The sequence below is a fragment of the Salvelinus fontinalis genome, chromosome 26 (genome assembly GCF_029448725.1).
Source record: "Salvelinus fontinalis isolate EN_2023a chromosome 26, ASM2944872v1, whole genome shotgun sequence".
Taxonomy (NCBI): Eukaryota; Metazoa; Chordata; class Actinopteri; order Salmoniformes; family Salmonidae; genus Salvelinus; species Salvelinus fontinalis.
In genome coordinates, this window is record NC_074690.1 from 15036192 (window position 1) to 15059798 (window position 23607).

Here is a 23607-nt window from a genome sequence, read left to right on the forward strand (position 1 = left end):
TGTGTTATTGACTGTACATTTGTTTATTCCATGTGTAACTCTGTGTTGTTGTTTGTGTCGCACTGCTTTGCTTTATTTTGGCCAGGTCGCAGTTGTAAATGAGAACTTGTTCTCAACTGGCTTACCTGGTTAAATAAAGGTTAAATAAAAAAAATAAGTAAAAATGATTACACAGCAAACTCCTGCAAAACACACACTCACACACCAGCATAGCTACTTACCTCATCACCCTTAATGCCTGGCAGTGATCTGCCAGTGTCACCCTGAAACACAAACACGTTTGTAAATGTGTGTGTGTGTGTGTGTGTGTGTGTGTGTGTGTGTGTGTGTGTGTGTGTGTGTGTGTGTGTGTGTGTGTGTGTGTGTGTGTGTGTGTGTGTGTGTGTGTGTGTGTGCGCGCCCACTCACTGGTTCTCCTCTAGCCCCGGGTGGACCGTCTGGACCCTAGATGAAAGAGAGAGAAATATCTTAACACATAGCTTAACATACATACTGTTCACCACTATATAATCTCATTAACCACATACAGTACTGTAAAACATACAGGTCACACAAAAACAAAAGATATACATGTTTCACATCACAGAATCGTCTGTATTCAATAGTAAAGACGATGATTACAAAAAGCCCTATTGCTCACATTATTTCCATTAGGTCCAGCAGGGCCTGTGTGACCCTTGGGTCCCGCATGGCCAGGTGATCCCTGGAGGAAAAACATGACAGAGCACAGGGTCGTGTTCATTAGGCACAAAATGGAAGAAAACCCCCCTGAAGGGATGTTAAACAGACAGGTACTATCTGTACTTGTCGTCCAATAAGAAACACCCATGTGTTCCTTTAACTAAATATTTTTGCTGCGGTGTGCCCTACTGAACATGACCCAGATCTTGTTGGCATACATTTGTTTTTTAACTTCTAATTTATGAGTCAAAAGGCAATACATGAGTGTGTTAGAGTTAAATGTTGTGAAACACAACTGCTACTACGACTTATATCCTTGTTTTACTCATGTAAATTGACTGAGAACATATTCTCTTTTACAGAAACAACCTGGTGGAAGAGTTACAGTGGGGGAGGAGAAATACTAGTACTATCAAAGTTTTACAGAGTAACTATGTCTGAACATCTACAGCGCCTTCAGAAAGTATTCACACCCCTTGACTTTTTCCCACGTTTAGTTGTGTTACAAAGTGGGATTAAAATTGATTTAATTGTCATTTTTAGTCAACGATCTACACAACATACTCGGTAATGTCAAATTTGAAGAAAAATGCTTTATTTTTTTAATTAATAGAAAATAAAAAAACTAATATATTTTGATTATATAAATATTTAAGCCCCTGAGTCAATACTTGTTAGAATCATCTTTGGCAGTTGTGAGTCTTTCTGGGTAAATCCCTAAGAGCTTTACACACCTGGATTGTACAATATTTGCACATTATTAATATTTATTTATTATTTATTTTTGTTAAATTTTATCCCCTTTTCTCCCCAATTTTCGTGGTATCCAATCGCTAGTAATTACTATCTTGTCTCATCGCTACAACTCCCGTACGGGCTCGGGAGAGACGAAGGTCGAAAGCCACGCGTCCCCTGAAGCACAACCCAACCAACTGCTTCTTTAACACAGCGCGCCTCCAACCCGGAAGCCAGCCGCACCAATGTGTCGGAGGAAACACCGTGCACCTGGCCCCCTTGGTTAGCGCGCACTGCGCCCGGCCCGCCACAGGAGTCGCTGGAGCGCGATGAGACAAGGATATCCCTACCGGCCAAACCCTCCCTAACCCGGACGACGCTAGCCCAATTGTGCGTCGCCCCACGGACCTCCCGGTCGCGGCCGGCTGCGACAGAGCCTGGGCGCGAACCCAGAGACTCTGGTGGCGCAGTTAGCACTGCGATGCAGTGCCCTAGACCACTGCGCCACCCGGGAGGCCGCACATTATTATTTTAAGAAATTGTCAAGTTGGTTGTTGATCATTGCTAGACAGCCATTTTCAAGTCTTGCCATATATTTTCAAGCCAATTTAAGTCAAAACTGTAACTAGGCAACTCAGGAACATTCAATGTTGTCTAGGTAAGAAACTCCACTGTATACAGTATTTGACCTTGTGTTCTAGGTTATTGTCCTACTGAAAGGTGTCTTATTGCAAACAGGATTTTGGAATATTGTTATTCTGTACATGCTTCGTTCTTTTCACTCTTTCATTTAGGTTAGTATTGTGGAGTAATACTCCTATCACAGCCATTAAACTCTGTAGCTGTTTTTAAAATCACCATTGGTGTCATGGTGAAATCCCTGAGCAGTTTCCTTCCTCTCCGGCAACGGATTTAGAATGGGCGCCTGTATCTTTGTAGTGACTGGGTGTATTGATACACCATCCAAAGTGTCAAAATAATAACTTCACCATGCTCAAACGGACAACATTCAATGTCTGCTTTTTTTCTTTTTTTTTACCCATGTCCCAACAGGTGCATTCTGTGCGAACCATAGGAAAACCTCCCTGGTCTTAGTGCTTGAACTGTGCTTGAAATTCACTGCTCAATTTAGGGACCTTAATTGTATGTGTGGGGTACAGAGATGGGGTAGTCACTTAAACATCATGTTAAACACTATTATTGCACACAAGTTGAGTCCATGCAACTTATTACGTGACTTGTTAACCACATTTTCACTCCTGAACTTATTTAGGCTTGTCATAACAGAAGGGTTGAATACTTATCGACTCAAGACATTTCAGCTTTACATTTTTTATTAATATGTAAACATTTCTAAAAACATAATTCCACTTTGGCATCATGGGGTATTTTGTAGATCAGTGACATAAAAATCTAAATTTAATCAAATTTTAAATTCAGGCTGTAACACAGGAAAATGTGGAAAAAGTCAAGGGGTGTGAATACTTTGAAGACACTGTACCTGTCACCTTCTCCCATCTCTGGAGTTCAAAGCTGCCGTAGCTGTAGACCCCCGTCACTGTGGTAACGTGTTTACGGGTGGTGTTCTAAGAGTGTGATAGTGAAAACGATGAAACACTTACAGATCTTCCAGGAGGCCCAGGGTCGCCCTGTCAAATATCAACAAGTCAAAGTTTGTGTAATATAACGCACATATCTGTACACAGACACACACACACACACACACACAGCAAAGATTACTCACAGGAAGGCCAGGTACAGATACATCGTAGACAGGCTCCCCTTTTGTTCCTTTGGGACCGAAATATCCCTGAAGGAAAGTCAAAACGATAGGTTAGGAGATATCCCTGAAGGAAAGTTTAAACGATTGGTTAGGAGATATCCCTGAAGGAAAGTCTAAACGATAGGTTAGGAGATATCCCTGAAGGAAAGTCTAAACGATAGGTTAGGAGATATCCCTGAAGGAAAGTCTAAACGATAGGTTAGGAGATATCCCTGAAGGAAAGTCAAACCGATAGGTTAGGAGATATCCCTGAAGGAAAGTCAAAACGATAGGTTAGGAGATATCCCTGAAGGAAAGTCTAAACGATAGGTTAGGAGATATCCCTGAAGGAAAGTCTAAACGATAGGTTAGGAGATATCCCTGAAGGAAAGTCTAAACCACAGGTGTCAAACTCATTCCACGGAGGGCCGAGTGTCTGCGGGTTTTCGCTCCTCCCTTGTACTTGATTGATGAATTAACATCACTAATTAGTTAGGAACTCCCCACACCTGGTTGTCTAGGGCTTTATTGAAAGGAAAAACCGAAAACCTGCAGACACTAGGCCCTCCGTGGAATGAGTTTGACACCCCTGGTCTAAACGATAGGTTAGGAGATATCCCTGAAGGAAAGTCTAAACGATAGATTAGGAGATATGCCTGAAGGAAAGTCTAAACGATAGGTTAGGAGATATCCCTGAAGGAAAGTCTAAACGATAGATTAGGAGATATGCCTGAAGGAAAGTCTAAAGGATAGGTTAGGAGATATCCCTGAAGGAAAGTCTAAACGATAGGTTAGGAGATATCCCTGAAGGAAAGTCTAAACGATAGATTAGGAGATATGCCTGAAGGAAAGTCTAAAGGATAGATTAGGAGATATGCCTGAAGGAAAGTCTAAAGGATAGGTTAGGAGATATCCCTGAAGGAAAGTCTAAACGATAAGGTTGGAGATATCCCTGAAGGAAAGTCTAAACGATAGGGTTGGAGATATCCCTGAAGGAAAGTCTAAACGATAGGGTTGGAGATATCCCTGATGGAAAGTCTAAACGATAGGGTTGGAGATATCCCTGAAGGAAAGTCTAAACAATTTAGCTGATAAAGCATTCTGCTTGTGCGACTCCCCTGACACACAAGATGTGTAAATGAAACCTGTCAATGTCTTCCACAGTGTATGAGACTCCTGTCAGAATGTTAGCTAGCTACATGAAGGAAACACGACATTCACATGCTGTACATACATCATGAAGTTATATTCTATTCTATGGTATTTCTCTTGTTCGGAACAATTGAGGGGTGAAGGGCTTCAAAGGGAGTTGGGTGAAGGTAAAGACCATATCATGTCTACCCTATCTCTAGACTGGAGGTGGGTGAAGGTAAAGACCATATCATGTCTACCCTATCTCTAGACCGGAGGTGGGTGAAGGTAAAGACCATATCATGTCTACCCTATCTCTAGACTGGAGGTGGGTGAAGGTAAAGACCATATCATGTCTACCCTATCTCTAGACTGGAGGTGGGTGAAGGTAAAGACCATATCATGTTTACCCTATCTCTAGACTGGAGGTGGGTGAAGGTAAAGACCATATCATGTTTACCCTATCTCCAGACTGGAGGTGGGTGAAGGTAAAGACCATATCATGTTTACCCTATCTCCAGACTGGAGGTGGGTGAAGGTAAAGACCATATCATGTTTACCCTATCTTTAGACTGGAGGTGGGTGAAGGTAAAGACCATATCATGTCTACCCTATCTCCAGACTGGAGGTGTGGTTACTAATAGGAGTCCCCTCACCCTGGGTCCAGGGAATCCGTCCGTGCCATGAACACCGGGGATCCCCGTCTGTCCCCTGGTCCCGTTACAGCCGTCTAGCCCCGGCAGACCAGGATTCCCCCCAGCACCAACGTGACCCTGAAACCACACATCGACAGGCCCGAGAACCACACAGTTATGGAAAGATACTCAGAGTACACCCTGTAAACACCATGAACACCACGCCGCCATGTTGTGTATAAGCGCTAGAAATGTATAAGCGCTAGAAATGTATAAGCGCTAGAAATGCACTAGAAATGTTTATTAGTAACTTCATTACATTAAGTCTGTTTCATTTTCTCTTTATAAATAAAAACATGTGTCTTTTTAATGTTCTTTACTAGGGTTAGCTGGCCTTTTAGTTGTAATATATTTCATAAATATGTAACCACTAAAAGGCCATAAGAGTTCAGTAAACTCTAATATCAATCACAGCCTTTCTGGACGATTTAAAATAACTTTCCAGTGTTTACAGATTTCTATGAAGTATGACCTATAATTAACCGATAATACAATATGATTGAAATACCTTTCCTTCCAAAACGTTTCAATTAAGTATGTTAAAAATAAGCTTTTCTCTGTTGGAATGGTGTGGGTGTACCCCAACAACAGAATGGTGTGGGTGTACCCCAACAACAGAATGGTGTGGGTGTACCCCAACAACAGAATGGTGTGGGTGTACCCAAACAACAGAATAGTGTGGGTGTACCCCAACAACAGAATAGTGTGGGTGTACCCCAACAACAGAATGGTGTGGGTGTACCCCAACAACAGAATGGTGTGGGTGTACCCCAACAACAGAATGGTGTGGGTGTACCCAACAACAGAATGGTGTGGGTGTACCCCAACAACAGAATGGTGTGGGTGTACCCCAACAACAGAATGGTGTGGGTGTACCCCAACAACAGAATGGTGTGGGTGTACCCCAACAACAGAATGGTGTGGGTGTACCCCAACAACAGAATGGTGTGGGTGTACCCCAACAACAGAATGGTGTGGGCGTATATACCGGTCATTTAAAAAAATTCATGAGAGTAGACCGCTGATTGGCCAGCGTGTTCTATGAGGAAATACCAAATCTGTTTGAGGTGTTTAAAAAATATATATAGTGTTTTATGCTTTTACAATATAGGACAAGTCAACATTATGAGTTGCCAGAATATGAACTTTTAAAAAGTTAGATTTTCACTGGACAGTTACTTTAATACTTATAACCAATATAACATATAAGTACGAAAAGTACAAAAATGTATGCACTCCCTCTGGATAAGAGCATCTGCTAAATTGCTAAAATGCTAATTGTAAATAAGCCTGATAATAAGATGTAATAAGGGCTTATAAATGGTTACAAGTAATACAGTAAGGTTCCCCAACTAGCGGCCCTTGCGCCAAATTTTGTTGGCGCACGGGCCTCCAGTTTTCCATACACACCCCCAAAAATATACACAATGTACAATGTAGAAAACAGTTAAAAATAAAGAAAAACTCTGGAATTGTCACGCCCTGACCTTAGAGAGCCCTTTTATTTCTCTATTTGGTTAGGTCAGGGTGTGATTTGGGTGGGCATTCTAGTTTGTCTATTTCTTTGTTGGCCGGGTATGGTTCCAAATCAGAGGCAGCTGTCTATCGTTGTCTCTGATTGGGGATCATACTTAGGCAGCCCTTTTCCCACCTTCAGTTGTGGGATCTTGTTTTTGTAGAGTTGCTGTATAGCCTGCAGAACTTTACAGTCGTTTTGTATTTTGTTGGTTTTTGGTGTTCATTTTAAATAAAAGTAAGATGTTCGCCTACCACGCTGCACCTTGGTCTCATTCCAACAACGGACGTAACAGGAATGAGTAGGTGTGTCCAAACTTTTGATCGTATATACAGTAATATATATATATTACATACACACACATACACACAGTGCCAGTCAAAAAGGGACACACTTTACTCATTCAGGGTTTTTCACAATCAGTTGTGTTGTGACAAGGTAAGGGTGGTATACAGAAGATAGTCGTATTTTGTAAAAGACGAAGTCCATATTATGGCAAGAACAGCTCAAATAAGCAAAGAGAAACAACAGTCCATCGTTACCTCAAGACATGAAGGTCAGTCAATACGGAACATGTCAAGAACTTTGAAAGTTTCTTCAAGTACAGTTGAAAAACCATCAAGCGCTATGATGAAACTGGCTCTCAAGAGGACTGCCACAGGAAAGGAAGACCCAGAGTTACCTCTGCTGCAGAGAATGTTCAGAGGAGACTGCGTGAATCAGGCCTTCATGGTCGAATTGCTGCAAAGAAACCACTACTAAAGGATAGCAATGGACATTTGACCTGTGGAAATCTGTCCTTTTGTCTGGTGAGTCCAAATTTGAGATTTTGGGTTCCAATCGTCATGTCTTTGTAAGACGCAGAGTAGGTGAACGGATGAACTCCGCATATGTGGTTCCTACCGTGAAGCATGGAGGAGGTGGTGTGATGGTGTGGGGGTGCTTTGCTGGTGACACTGTCAGTGATTTATTTAAAATTCAAGGCACACTTAACCAGCATGGCTACCACAGCATTCTGCAGCAATACGCCATCCCATTTGGTTTGCGCTTAGTGGGATTATCAATTGTTTTTTAACAGGACAATGACCCAACTCATCTTCAGGCTATTTGACCAAGAAGGAGAGTGATGGAGTGCTGCAACAGATGACCTGGCCTCCACAATCACCCAACCTCAACCCAATTGAGATGGTTTGGAATGAGTTGGACTGCAGAGTGAAGGAAAAGCATCCAACAAGTGCTCAGCATATGTGGGAACTCCTTCAAGACTGTTGGAAAATCATTCCTCATGAAGCTGGTTGAGAGAATAACACGAGCGTGCAAAGCTGTCATCAAGGCAAAGGGTGGCTGCTTTGAAGAATCTCAAATATCAAAAATATTTTGATTTGTTTAACACTTTTTTGGTTACTACATGATTCCATAGTTTTTTGTGTTATTTCATAGTTTTGATGTCTTCACTATTTTTTGAGAATAGTACAAATAAAGAAAAACGATGAATGAGTAGGTGTGTCCAAACTTTTGACTGGTACTGTATATATTATTATTATTATTACTATTATTATTATTATTATTATTGGACATAAAAGACCAGCAAATCAGCTCCAAGTGATTTTAATTTTGGAAATCTGTTCCAATGTATTCCCACAGATATATGTGATTGTATACCAATGTAAGCAAGGTTTGAAATTATTATGTTTTAATCAAATATTATATCTTTTTGGGCTTCTTGTGGTCAGTTAGCAGTCTACTGATAATGTTTTATATCTTTCAGTCCCCTGACCATCTGCGCAAGGGGAAAAAATATAAAATTCCATCGCAGACCGGCACTGCAGGCTACACTACTGTAGATTTGCGGGGGAGGACTGCAATTGTTTCTGTCTCGTTAGGCAAACAGAATGGCCAGGACTGGGCCTGTGTGTGTGAACTAGCGTGTGCTAGTGTGTGTTTACATGTGTGTGTGTGTGTATGTGTGTGTGTGTTGCCTCAACTGTACAAATATCCACTGTGTGTATCTATGTTGTTTTAGTAAACCTTCGAGGCATGCTCTCTTCATGCTCTCTTCTCTTCTAATCTCCCATATATATATATGTGATAATATTTACATACTCAGATGACAAATTATGAGGATGCCGATGGTGATTTACTTACATTGACACCATGGATACCAGGAAATCCTGGGTGACCAGTCTGACCCTGAAATACAAAACAAGGTGGCATCAAACTGTCCACTGTTAAAAACAGGTAGAGAACATACTCTCACTCTGCATATCTGTCTCTCATACAGACAGACTCTCACTCTGCATATCTGTCTCTCATACAGACAGACTCTCACTCTGCATATCTGTGTCTCTCATACAGACAGACTCTCACTCTGCATATCTGTGTCTCATACAAACAGACTCCCACTGCATATCTGTTTCTCATACAGACAGACTCTCACTCTGCATATCTGTTTCTCATACAGACAGACTCTCACTCTGCATATCTGTGTCTCATACAAACAGACTCCCACTGCATATCTGTTTCTCATACAGACAGACTCTCACTCTGCATATCTGTTTCTCATACAGACAGACTCTCACTCTGCATATCTGTGTCTCATACAGACAGACTCTCACTCTGCATATCTGTTTCTCATACAGACAGACTCTCACTCTGCATATCTGTCTCTCATACAGACAGACTCTCACTCTGCATATCTGTTTCTCATACAGACAGACTCTCACTCTGCATATCTGTGTCTCATACAGACAGACTCTCACTCTGCATATCTGTGTCTCATACAGACAGACTCTCACTCTGCATATCTGTGTCTCATACAGACAGACTCTCACTCTGCATATACACTCATATAGCCGCACTCATCAAGTGAAGTCACATCAACCCAAGGTAAGACAGGCAGAGACAGAGACAACATAGAAAGACAACTACACAAACAAAGAGAAAGACAGACCAACACACAAACAAAGTCACACCCAGACACTCACCCTTTCCCCTTTTTTTCCATCCAGCCCAGGTGGTCCCTCGAAGCCCCTCCTCCCCTTCTCCCCGCGAGGCCCTGCGGAGCCCCTGATGCCCTCTGGGCCCTGTGGCCCCTGCTTCCCCAGCTTCCCTGGGGCCCCCTGGAGAGAAAAAGAGAGCTCAAGTAGTCACAATGTGATTTACACAGCACACACTTCTGATCTGAATGTAGTAGTCCTCAATATCCCATTAGCCCGTTGAGCTAAAGCCTAGGCCTTAGCTATGAGAACTAACACAAGTAATCAGGTCTGGAAAACAAGGATATGTATGAGCTGAAAACGTGTTGAATCCCTGCTACTGCACTGAGCACAATATTTACCTTTTCCCCTTTCCACCAGGTAAATCTATCAATTCATCTGCAGCTTCTAGTCATTCCTTTACACGTCTTGTATTTACAAACAGTGTGCAGACATCACTTTCTTATCAAGTTTCTCATCAAACCTATACATTCAGTTGTACCACCGTATCATACATAATAGGCTACTGTACATGTCTGAGCACTAGCTCAAAGTGGTCTCTGTATAAAACACTAGAATGTCGGACTCGGGTCTGTCTGTGAGGTTCCTTGGGCTTTGGGGTCATGGTTGCACAGTGGTGGACTGTGGGGGGGTCCGGTGGAGCGAGGTGAGAATTGAAAAGTCGTACCCGGGCTCCCTTGGCGGGGAGACAGCTGCACACTGAGCAGTCTCTGCCGTCACACGTGCCCAGCGTCTCTCCCTGAAAAACACATATCACACACACACAGATCAATGAGACGTTGCCACACTGTGACAGCCATGAAGATTGACCAATGAGACTCTGCCACACTGTGACAGACATGAAGATTGACCAATGAGACGTTGGCACACTGTGACAGCCATGAAGATTGATCAATGAGGCGCTGCCACACTATGACAGCCATGAAGATTGACCAATGAGGCATTTAAGAGATCAGTTAGAGGGACAGACTAGTGATGGGCACCAACATGGATAATTCAATATGATATTGATATGAGCAAGGTATAATACGGTTTCACCTTCCTTTTAACCTACACTGTTATGTATAAAGCATGCATGACTGTTCCTGCATGCACAAAACCCTCTCACAGACCTTCTCAATAGACTCTCAACTCAGCATACTGCATTGCCTGCTGATGGGGCATCAACAGTAGATGGGCTTCCCATTGTTGTCACGACTTCTACCGAAGTCGTTGCCTCTCCTTTTCCGGGCGGTGTTCGGCGGTCGACTTCACCGGCCTTCTAGCCATCATCGATCCACTTTTCATTTTCCATTGGTTTTGTCTTGTCTTCCCACACACCTGTTGTCAATCCCATTCATTACCTGTTGTGTATTTAACCCTCTGTTTCCCTTCATGTGTTTGTCAGAGATTGTTCTTTGTCAAGTGTTGTGTTTATGTGTATAGGTGTGCGACGGGTCATCGTACCCATATTTGTTTTATGTTTTCCTATGAGTGTTATGGAGCGGGCTACTGGGACTATAATTAAAAAACTCCATTCTACACTCTATTTGACTCTCCTGCGCCTGACTTCCCTGCCACTTATACACGCAACTGTGACAGAATCTCTGACCAGATAATATATGAAGTCAGCAGGAGAGGACACGACGCCCATGGAGGTGGAAAAGCGCGTTATGGAACAAGCGAAGGAGATTGACTGTTTGAGCGCCGTCATGGATCGCATTGTCCAGAATATGGATCGCTGGGAGAGACAGGGAGTTTCTCCAGCGCCTCCACTGCCACAACGGGGATTTACCTTTAACGCGTTTTCCCCACATGAACCTAACAAAATCCGTTTACCCCTACCCACGGGTTACAACGGAGATACTGCTGGCTGCCAGGGTTTCCTCCTTAAACTGAACTTATATCTGGCCACGGTCTCCCCAGTACCATCCGACCGGGAGAAGAGTTCCGCCCTCGTCTCATGCCTCACCGGGAAAGCCCGGGAGTGGGCCAGCGCTGTGTGTAGAGAGGAGAATGCGGCGTTGGACCATTTTGAGGAGTTCACCCTTTATTTCAGGAGAGTATTCGACCATCCTCCCGAAGGAAAAACGGCGGGTGAGCTCCTCTATCATCTGAGGCAGGGGACGAGGAGTGCCCAGGAGTTTGCTTTGGAGTTTAGGACCTTGGCTGCCGGCGCTGGATGGAGCGACAGGGCCCTGATCGACCATTACCTTTGTAGCCTACGCGAGGACGTCCGTCGGGAGCTGGCCTGTAGAGACACCACCCTTAACTTCGACCAGCTGGTGGACATGTCCATCAGGCTGGACAACATGCTGGCTACTCGTGGACGTCTAGATCGGGGTCTGGTTGTTCCATCCTCCCGCACCCTCTCTCCCGAACCAATGGAATTGGGAGGGACGGTGCGCCGGGAGACCGGAGGGGGTTCCCGCTCGAGCACCATCTATGGTCGCAGAGATCACACTGCTGGTCGGTGCCGGGTTGGTTCCTCTGGGAATAGAGAAAGCAGGCAGGGCACTCTGGCATCACCCCAGGTGAGTAGGCACCATTCTCATCCAGAGCCCTCTGTTGCACTTATGTTTGTCTCTGTCACTTTTCCGGATTTTTCCCTGCAGTCCCAGTATAAGGCGCTAGTAGATTCAGGCGCGGCTGGAAATTTCATTAATAAAAATTTAGCTCATAGTTTAGGGCTCCCTATTGTGTCTGTGGATATGCCTGTTCCTATTCATGCCTTAGATAGTCGACCATTAGGGTCAGGTTTTATCAGGGAGGTCACCGCACCGTTGAATATGATAACGCAGGAGGGTCACAAGGAGAAGATTAGTCTTTTCCTTATTGATTCCCCTGCGTATTCTGTGGTGCTAGGTCTACCCTGGTTAGCGTGTCATAACCCCACTGTTTCTTGGCCACAGAGGGCTCTCACGGGGTGGTCGCGAGAGTGCTCAGGTCGGTGTTTAGGGGTTTCCGTTGGTGCTACTACGGTGGAAAGTCCAGACCAGGTCTCCACCGTGCGCATTCCCCCTGAATATGCCGATTTGGCACTCGCCTTCTGTAAAAAGAAGGCGACTCAATTACCACCCCATCGACAGGGGGATTGTGCGATAGATCTCCTGGTAGACGCTGCATATCCCAGGAGTCACGTGTATCCCCTGTCGCAAGCGGAGACGGTGGCTATGGATACATATATCTCTGAATCCCTGCGTCAGGGGTTCATTCAGCCATCCATTTCACCCGCTTCTTCGAGTTTCTTTTTTGTGAAGAAGAAGGATGGTGGTTTACGCCCGTGCATTGATTATCGAGGTCTCAATAAAATCACGGTGAAATATAGTTACCCGCTACCTCTGATAAATACAGTTATGGAGTCAATGCGCGGGGCACGCTTCTTCACAAAATTGGATCTCAGGAGTGCGTATAATCTGGTGCGTATTCGGAAGGGTGATGAGTGGAAGACGGCATTTAGCACCACCTCAGGTCATTATGAGTACCTGGTCATGCCATATGGGTTGATGAATGCTCCATCAGTCTTCCAATCATTTGTAGATGAGATCTTCAGGGACCTGCACGGGCAGGGTGTAGTGGTGTATATAGATGATATTCTGATATACTCCGCTACCCGCGCCGAGCATGTGTCCCTGGTGCGCAGGGTGCTTGGTCGCCTGTTGGAGCATGATCTATATGTCAAGGCTGAGAAATGCTTGTTCTTCCAACAATCCATCTCCTTCCTAGGGCATCGGATTTCCACTTCAGGAGTGGAAATGGAGAGCGACCGCATTACAGCCGTGCGTAATTGGCCGACTCCAACCACGGTAAAGGAGGTGCAGCGTTTTTTGGGGTTTGCCAATTACTACCGGAGATTTATCCGGGGTTTTGGTCAGGTTGCGGCTCCCATTACCTCACTGCTAAAGGGGGGCCCGGTGCGCTTGCAGTGGTCGGCTGAGGCGAACAGGGCTTTTGGACACCTGAAGACTCTGTTTACCTCGGCGCCTGTGTTGGCTCATCCGGATCCCTCTTTGCCATTCATGGTAGAGGTGGACGCATCCGAAGCTGGGATAGGAGCAGTGCTCTCTCAGCGTTCGGGTGTGCCACTGAAGCTTCGCCCCTGTGCTTTTTTTTCGAAGAAGCTCAGCCCGGCGGAGCGAAACTATGATGTGGGGGACCGAGAGCTGTTAGCTGTCGTAGAAGCCTTGAAGGTGTGGAGGCACTGGCTTGAGGGGGCTAAACACCCTTTTCTCATCTGGACTGACCACCGCAATCTGGAGTACATCCGGCAGGCGAAGAGAATGAATCCTTGCCAGGCAAGGTGGGCCATGTTTTTCACTCGTTTTGTGTTTACTCTTACTTACAGACCAGGCTCCCAGAACGTCAAGGCAGACGCATTGTCTCGGCTGTATGACACAGAGGAGCGGTCCATGGATCCCACTCCCATACTCCCAGCTTCGTGTTTGGTGGCGCCAGTAGTGTGGGAGCTGGACGCGGACATTGAGCGGGCGTCACGTGCAGAGCCCTCTCCTCCTGAGTGTCCAGCTGGTCGTCTGTACGTTCCGTCTGCTGTCCGCGACCGATTGATCTATTGGGCTCACACGTCACCCTCCTCTGGTCATCCTGGGATAGGTCGGACGATGCGCTGTCTTGATGGGAGGTACTGGTGGCCCACTTTAGCTAAGGACGTGAGGATTTATGTTTCCTCCTGCTCGGTGTGCGCCCAGTGCAAGGCTCCTAGACACCTGCCTAGAGGTAAGCTTCAACCTTTACCTGTTCCTCAACGGCCGTGGTCGCACCTGTCGGTGGATTTTTTGACTGATCTTCCACCTTCACAGGGTTACACCACGATCTTGGTTGTTGTGGATCGGTTTTCGAAGTCCTGTCGTCTCCTCCCTTTGCCCGGTCTCCCTACGGCCTTACAAACTGCAGAGGCCCTGTTTACACACGTTTTCCGGCACTATGGGGTGCCTGAGGATATAGTGTCTGATCGGGGTCCCCAGTTCACATCAAGGGTCTGGAAGGCGTTCATGGAACGTCTGGGGATCTCGGTTAGTCTTACCTCAGGTTTTCACCCCGAGAGTAATGGGCAGGTGGAGAGAGTTAACCAGGATGTGGGCAGGTTTCTGCGGTCCTATTGCCAGCACCGGCCGGGGGAGTGGGCGAAGTTCGTGCCCTGGGCAGAGATGGCCCAGAACTCGCTACGTCACTCCTCCACTAACCTTACTCCTTTTCAATGTGTATTAGGGTATCAGCCGGTTCTGGCTCCTTGGCATCAGAGTCAGACCGAGGCTCCTGCGGTGGACAATTGGTTTCGGCACGCTGAGGAAACCTGGGAGGCAGCCCACGTCCACCTTCAGCGTGCCATAAGGCGCCAGAAAATTGGCGCAGACCGTCGCCGCAGTGAGGCCCCGGTGTTCGCACCAGGGGACAGGGTCTGGCTCTCGACCCGAAACCTGCCCCTCCGCCTGCTCTGCCGGAAGCTGGGTCCGCGGTTTGTGGGGCCGTTTAAAGTCCTGAGGAGAGTGAACGAGGTATGTTATAGGTTACAACTGCCCACTAATTACCGTATTAACCCCTCGTTCCATGTGTCTCTCCTCAGGCCGGTGGTGGCTGGCCCGCTCCAGGAGGCTGAAGTGCGTGAAGTTCCTCCGCCTCCTCTAGACATCGAGGGGGTCCCGGCGTACTCTGTTCGATCCATTTTGGATTCGAGACGTCGGGCGAGGGGCCTTCAGTACCTCGTGGACTGGGAGGGGTACGGGCCGGAGGAGAGATGCTGGGTTCCGGTGGAGGACGTTTTAGATCCTTCTATGTTAAAAGAATTCCACCGCCTCCATCCGGATCGCCCTGCACCTCGCCCTCCGGGTCGTCCCCGAGGTCGGTGTCGACGCGCTGCTGGAGCCGCGCGTCAGGGGGGGGTAATGTCACGACTTCTACCGAAGTCGTTGCCTCTCCTTGTCCGGGCGGTGTTCGGCGGTCGACTTCACCGGCCTTCTAGCCATCATCGATCCACTTTTCATTTTCCATTGGTTTTGTCTTGTCTTCCCACACACCTGTTGTCAATCCCATTCATTACCTGTTGTGTATTTAACCCTCTGTTTCCCTTCATGTGTTTGTCAGAGATTGTTCTTTGTCAAGTGTTGTGTTTATGTGTATAGGTGTGCGACGGGTCATCGTACCCATATTTGTTTTATGTTTTCCTATGAGTGTTATGGAGCGGGCTACTGGGACTATAATTAAAAAACTCCATTCTACACTCTATTTGACTCTCCTGCGCCTGACTTCCCTGCCACTTATACACGCAACTGTGACAATTGTATTCAAACTTGTTGGGTAGGTTTTAGGCTCCCAGAACATTCACATCTGGCCTAATGGGCAACCAGTTGTCTGAACTTCACAGAGACATGGAAGCTAACAGAAAAGTGAACATTTACACAAGTGCAATGTTGTTGATTTCAAAACATTGCAAGTGGGGTAATCTGAGGTAAAAAGTGTTTCCGATATACATTTCGACATGATTTTGATATCAAATGGAAAAAAATGCTACTGATATCGATATGAACTTTCCATAAATCGGTGCCCAATCCCTAGTGTGAACTGTGAAACTTTGCATGTTTTATGACAGAAGACCCTAAAGATGCAAATTGAATTTCATCGATTTGCTACTTTCAACCATAGTGTCAAACACAAGTTGTGTGGGCTACACACGGTCGTGTTCATCAAACTAGGCCATCCTTCATAGACCCACAAGAAAGTAAAAAGTATATACCGTATGTGCTTGTGTTGTCAGTGCGTTTGAAGGTTTCTGTGTGAGAAAGGTATTTCACAGCCTGTGTTTTTTTTTTTTTATCAACTAACCGCTTTCTGTCTCCTTCTCTGTAGCTTGTGTTGAAAGCCAGTTGCACAAACACCGAGCGATGTTTAATTTAGGGTTCCTAAATATTTGGATTTTTATGTTATTAGGCAGGAAGGGCTCCCACTACACATTTGGCAATAAAACAGAGCTTCAATCCCTGTGTGAACTCTTAAACCAGACTCACATTTAACAGTTTAATTCATTAATGATTTTAATACCGTGGATGTGGACCAAGTCTGTAGAGGACGGGGATTTGGGTTTTGTTTACACGGAGTGCAACCATACAAATGTTGAGGGCGTAGGGGAATTCCATTCAGATTATATTGCCCTAGATCAACATTCCCCAAAACTGTCAGTACCAGGATGTTAGCTAGGGGTACAAAAATAGGTAGGTAAATGTTGGATGCCAGTGAAGATCACGAGCAGCAGCTCACTGGGAACACACTGGTTGAATCAACGTTGTTTCCAAGTCATTCCAATGAAATGATGTTGAACCAACATGGAATACACGTTGCAGTGACATCTGTGCCCAGTGAGCGGTGACATAAACGATAATACAAACAACACTTACTTGTCTTGAGTACAGTAGGGGCAATATTTCCCTGTCGCAAAAACAGCTGAGCTGTGAACTAACGTACCGCAACGTTCTAAACAACGGGATTTTCGAAACTGGACGTCACGATTGCATTGCATGTGGCGTGTGTATCATGCTGTGACTAAAACAATGCAGACAAAAATTTGATTTTTCCTGTGTTTTATATTTCCACACTATACTATAGTGTACAACTATATACTGTACAATTGTGAAAATTATAATAATGCCCCTTTTCGTGTAAGAGCTGTTTGATAAGACTGCCTGAAATCTCTGCCTGTTTTGGCGGAATAGTTTTGGCCTGCCTGGTGACCAGGCAGTAAATTAGTTAATTAACCAATGAGAAAGTGAGTTCCAAATCTCTCTGCAAATAAAAGCTAGTTTTCCGTTTTCCCCTCCCCACTCAGAACACTCCCAGACAGTCCTAGCAAAATGAACATAGTTTACCCTCCACTACAACCCTTGTACGGCACCATGGGGGGGGGGGGGGGGGGGGGGCACAGTGTGCAATACTGAACACGGACGAGGACAGACCAAACTACTGACACACCGCATAATCACTCTGACTGAAACAGGTGGACTTGAGGTCAAGGCAGAAATTCCACAGTTGATGGATTTAAGTTTATCTTAGTTCTAAACAACTACATTCCAACAGTGAAGCCAAAACAAACTCTTATGAGGTCAGCAACGTTTAGATAAAGAGAGTAAAGCTGATGCTCGATCTGTTTCTGTGGGAAACTTCTACCATTTGAAACTGCTGTACAGAGGAGGTTAAATATTACTTCTACTTACAGCATTGACCCTCTGTTCAGAGATGTGCAGCAGGACGATCCACCTGTAATTTCACAAAGTGTTACAGTAAACCTCCATTCATCAAAATCACATGGCTGGGAGGCCTCTTAACTCATATGTTGTGTTTGGCGTCTCTGCAAGCTGGCATCCCCCCATCCAGGTGACCTGCAGCCTCAGAGAAGTGGACCACTCGGTGTGTGTGTTTAAGTTCTTTGTGTGTGTGTGTTTAAGTTCTTTGTGTGTGTGTGTGTGTGTGTGTGTGTGTGTGTGTGTGTGTGTGTGTGTGTGTGTGTGTGTGTGTGTGTGTGTGTGTGTGTGTGTGTGTGTGTGTGTGTGTGTGTGTGTGTGTGTGTGTGTGTGTACACATGTTGCATGTGCCTCTACGCACATTTTTTGTGTGGGTTGAGATTGAGAATGGGTTGAGAATCTAAAAGTAAACGTGCACACCAACTGTTTGTCACAAGGCATTTTATCAATTTACACTGGTGTGTCTAGTCTAGCCTATAACATGGCCCCATAAACTACTTCAGACAGGAATTCTCATCCATTGCTGTTTGAGGCCTAATGCACAGATATATTCATTTAATCACAATGTTGTTGCAGGAAATGCATCAACCCCTACAAAAATGTCCATTAATTAACATCCTACATCTGTATAGTGTTGTCAAGTGGGAAGGCACTGTCTTGGTCTGAACATGTGGGTCTGAACATGTGGGTCTGAACATGTGGGTCGGAACATGTGGGTCTGAACATGTGGGTCTGAACATGTGGGTCTGAACATGTGGGTCTGAACATGTGGGTCGGAACATGTGGGTCTGAACATGTGGGTCTGAACATGTGGGTCTGAACATGTGTGATATCATGTACAGCGCTGTGAAAACAACTATTTTGCCCCTTCCTGATTTCTTATTTTTTTGCACATTTGTCACACTTAAATGTTTCAGATCATTAAAACAAAATGTTAATATTACACAAAGATAACCCAAGTAAACCCAAAATGCAGTTTAAGTGATGATTTTATTTATTCAGGGGAAAAAACTATCCGAACCTTCGTTCCCCTATGTGAAAAAGTAATTGCCCCCTAAACCTAATAACTGGTTGTACCACTCAGCAGCAACAACTGCAATCAAGCGTTTGCGATTACTGACAATGAGTCTTTCACATCGCTGTGGAGGAATTTTGGCCCACTCTTCTTTGCAGAATTGTTTTAATTCAGCCACATTGGAGGATTTGCGAGCATGAACCGCCTTTTCAAGGTCACGCCACAGCATCTCAATCGGATTCAAGTCCGGACCTTGACTAGGCCACTCCAAAACCTTCATTTAGTTTTTTTTTAAGCCATTCAGAGGTGGACTTGCTGGTGTGTTTGGAATCATTGTCCTGCTGCAGAACCCAAGTGCGCTTCAGCTTGAGGTCACGAACTGATGGCCGGACATTCTCCTTCAGGATTTTTTGGTAGAGAGCAGAATTCATGGTTCCATCAATCACAGCAAGTCGTCCAGGTCCTGAAGCAGCAAAGCAGCCCCAGACCATCACACTACCACCACCATCACTACCACCACCATCACCACCATCACTACCACCACCATCACTACCACCACCATCACTACCACCACCATATTTGACTGTTGGTATGATGTTCTTTTTCTGAAATGCTGTGTTACTTTTACGCCAGATGTAACGGGACGCACACCTTCCAAGTTCAACTTTTGTCTCGTCAGTCCACAGAACAGTTTCCCAAAAATATTGGGGATCATCAAGATGTTTTTTTGCCAAAAGTGAGACAAGCCTTTATGTTCTTTTTGGTCAGCAGTCGTTTTCGCCTTGGAACTCTGCCATGGATGCCATTTTTGCCCAGTCTCTTTCTTCTGGTTGAGTCATGAACACTGACCTTAACTGAGGCAAGTGAGGCCTGCAGTTCTTTAGATGTTGTTGTGGATTCTTTTGTGACCTCTTGGATGAGTCGTCGCTGCGCTCTTGGGGTAATTTGGTAGGCCGTCCACTCCTGGGAAGGTTCACCACTGTTCCAAATTCTCTCCATTAGTGGATAATGGCTCTCACTGTGGTTCGCTGGAGTCCCAAAGCTTTAGAAATGGCTTTGTAACCCTTTCCAGACTGATAGATGTCAATTACTTTGTTTCTCATCTGTTCCTGAATTTCTTTGGATCGCGGCATGATGTCTTGCTTTTTGAGATCTTTTGGCCAACTTCACTTTGTCAGACAGGTTCTATTTAACTGATTTCTTGATTCAACAGGTCTGGCAGTAATCAGGCCTGGGTGTGGCTCGTGAAATTGAACTCAGCTTTCCAAAAAATGTGATTAACCACAGTAAATTCATGATTTAACAAGGGGGGGGGATTATTTTGTCACATAGGGCCATTCGGATAGATTTTTCCCTAAATAAATACAATTATCACTTAAGAAATGCATTTTGTGTTTACTTGGGTTATCTTTGTGTAATATACAAATTTGTTTGATGATCTGAAACATTTAAGTGTGACAAATGTGCAAAAAAATAAGAAATCAGGAAGGGGGCAAATAGTTTTTCACAGCGCTGTACATGTATATGTTCAGTTGTCTATTGTTTTTGTCTATTTATAGCAAAAATAATAGCAAAAAAAGTTCAATAACATATATATAAAAAGAAGGGAAGTCACTGTCTATCTTTTGGGTTCAAATCAAATCAAATTGTATTTGTCACATGCGCCAAATACAACAGGTGTAGTAGACCTTAGAGTGAAATGCTTACTTACAAGCCCTTAAACAACAATGCAATTTTAAGAAAAATACAATTTTTTTGTATTTTTATAAACAGATAAAAGAAACAAATAATTAAAGAGCAGCAGTAACATAACACTAGCGAGGCTATATACAAGGAGGTATCGGTACAGAGTCAATGTGCGGGAGCACCGGATAGTCGAGGTAATTGAGGTTCACTGAACGTATGCCTGAATCTGTCAAGGTGTGTGTGTTGAGCATCTTTCCCTGTGCACGTCCCTTCATATTATTGTATCCATAGGTATCAAATCCTTCCCATGTTAAAATTGGCATAGGATGTCATACTTTCTAACTATTGCTGTTCCAGAACATCAATCTAGTTTGCCAGGTCTTCTATTTTAACACGTGGATCCTACTGCTGCCACCAAGTGTTAAGATAGAAGACCGCATTACTCCCAACTTCTCCACTGCAAAAAAATGCTTTCTGGTAGTAAGTGGGTGCTATGCGTCTGCTGCATGTACAGTACCGTAGCAGGGATGCTCCCATGAGCCCTTAACTATTATGGGTCAGGGACAACAGTTTGTGTCACAGTGCAAGGTTAAGCTAGCTACAACTAGCCATCTACCTCTAATAAACATCACCAAGCCAAGCCATTAGCCCTGGGAGCTAAGCTGACACGAGTCTTCAGGTCTCGCAAGGCAAGAGTAGTTCACCAAACCACCTCTGGTATGATTCACCCCCTTTGATACCCTTCTCTTCTCTGTAGAAAACCCATCAATGAATATAATATATAAATTATGTGCTGAGGCAGGAGGACTCACCAGATGGGCAGAGAACAGAAGGTCACCCAGCAAGCGAAGGGACTCATTGGTTACTCCTTCAGATGACTCCACCCACTTAAGTGCTGCACCCTGTGATAGGTTAGGGTCACGTCAAACTGGTCAAGCTACTGAAGGCTACACCTGCCAAGCACATACAACCTAACATACCAACTAAACATACATGTAGAGTTCACACATTTAAACGTGCAATAGTAGACCTACAGGTTTGAGCCTGGGTTGTTATAAGATGTGGTAGTGGGTCTATCAACTTTATTGAGCTGTGAATCTGCATTGACATAATGATCACAGTCTACAATGTCATTTTGAAGGCAGACTGCAGACAGCATTACATGACTAGAACCAACAAACTGAAAAAGAATAGGTAAAGACAAAAGCAAGACTGGAAATAGATTAATTTAGACAATAAACAACACTTGAAAATCTGATTGAAAATCTGACTGAAAACACTCAGCATGAAGCTATCAGTTGCACAATGAAAATGAGTCTTCAGCTATGGAAAGGTCTATAGACTTATGTTTACAGGTTGTCAAATGTTAAATTGAAGCTGTCATTACACAACTTTTCAAAATACACTTTTTTCTCATTCTTAAATAGTAACTTTACAGTTCTCATTGGCTAACTGGCTTGAAACTTCATGCACACAATCTGTTTTTCATTGAAAGGTCCACACAATGTTCTTAAAATCTTTTAGTAGGCAATATAACCTAATATTCATAGGCTACATTTCTTAAGATTGATCAAAATGTTACGTTTTTAAGAACTCACCTTATTCGTGTGTTGACTCCGTCCTCAACTCAACGATTCCTCCGCATCCACAATAGTATATGTGTGAATATTGTAGAGCGATATGCCTTGGCTCTCGCGACTCGTTATCATTGTATGATAACACCTGCTGCCGATGCAAGCGAGGCAAAGAGAGTTCTTGAAAGATGACTGGCCATCTAGAGAATATCTAGGCTAGACCGCCCCCCACTTCACAACCTGGGCTGTCCAAAAACGAAACCCTGACTTGCTAACTCACTTCACTAACTACAGTGAAGCTTCTACATCTTTTAGCAACCATTTCAAAGTTTTGCTGCAGTTTGAGAGGTTCATTGTCGTTAAATCAGATCAAAGCTGAGCACAAGGGTCGTTTTGCGCCTTTGAAGACGATGACAGATGACGCTAGATGACCGACCGGGTCCTTCTATTGTCCTTCCATTGGGACAACGTTGAAAAACGGAAAACGGCTCGTTTTTCGTTTCTGAATTTGGAAATCGGAAATCGGAAATTTTTCTCATTCATCATCTCACAATTGGGCATGGAATATGGGAAAACAAATAACAACAACATCTATTACATTTTTCAATTTTCCTTTTGCATTTTGCTCATACCTGGAAGTACAGGCCCCCTCATTGGATATTCACAGGGATTAGGAAACATGTTTAGAGTCTAGGTTGGCAGCACAAATAAAGGATTAAACTGTGTGTGTGACAGGAAGATGAAAATACATAACTAAGATGCAGAATATATCATGAAGTTAGCATGGCAATAGGACAAACTCAACAACAACTGAACCAAGTTGTCTTGCACTAGCTGGCTAGATAGCACTGGCCGTCTACTGCTGTGTGTGTGTGTGTGTGTGTGTGTGTGTGTGTGTGTGTGTGTGTGTGTGTGTGTGTGTGTGTGTGTGTGTGTGTGTGTGTGTGTGTGTGTGTGTGTGTGTTCCGAAACTTTTTTGTACAGTTAAGGTGTTGAATCCGGATGAATCCGGATTGGAGGCCCGGTCGAGGATACCCCCCGAATTTGTTACAATATCCTTCCATGGTTGGTTTCATAGAGCCTACCCTTTAACTGCCCTTTAACTGCCCTACCCTTTAACTGCCCTTAATTGACCAATTGTTTTCTACAACTTCTGAGTCTGTTGGAGAGGATCAGCATGAACAAAGTGAGGCGTAGAATCACAGATCTACAAATAGTAATCCCTAACCAATAATAGGCGTTGTGTGATTAAGATTAGAAGAACTACGCCTCCCCTGGTTTATGCGAGCCCCCCAAAAAAACACACGCACAACCAGACATTGATTGATTGAACGGAGACAGCTTGTGTCAATTAAAGAAAATTTCCTAGGATTTTCTACCTACAACAAACCTAGTGGATCATGCTGGAAATACCAGTAAAAATAAAGTGCAAAAAAAAAAGCAAGGCCCATATCCTGGGTCAAGTCTCAAATATGGCTGAATTGTTGTGCATGTACAGAATACCCTTGTGTTGTACACTTTTTCATCCACTAGATGGCAGTAATGTGCTACCACCTCCACTGAAAGTTGACAGATGTATGGAGTCCATTGT

The 23607-nt window shown here is 44.4% G+C and overlaps 1 protein-coding gene across 1 annotated transcript in view; it reads right to left on the minus strand.

Moving 5' to 3' along the window:
• LOC129824580 (collagen alpha-4(IV) chain-like) overlaps positions 1-22473 on the minus strand; it is a 76268-nt gene extending 53795 nt beyond the window's left edge. The window contains exons 1-12 of the mRNA XM_055884272.1: positions 22041-22473; positions 21255-21395; positions 17715-17757; positions 10184-10255; positions 9505-9639; positions 8666-8710; positions 4966-5082; positions 3161-3226; positions 3039-3065; positions 641-703; positions 409-444; positions 222-263 (exon numbers count right to left, since the gene is read on the minus strand). Of these exons, the coding sequence (XP_055740247.1) occupies positions 222-263; positions 409-444; positions 641-703; positions 3039-3065; positions 3161-3226; positions 4966-5082; positions 8666-8710; positions 9505-9639; positions 10184-10255; positions 17715-17757; positions 21255-21301 (693 nt within the window). The 5' untranslated portion in view covers positions 21302-21395; positions 22041-22473. The remainder of the gene's footprint in view (positions 1-221; positions 264-408; positions 445-640; positions 704-3038; positions 3066-3160; positions 3227-4965; positions 5083-8665; positions 8711-9504; positions 9640-10183; positions 10256-17714; positions 17758-21254; positions 21396-22040) is intronic.
• Positions 22474-23607: the final 1134 nt, after the last annotated feature.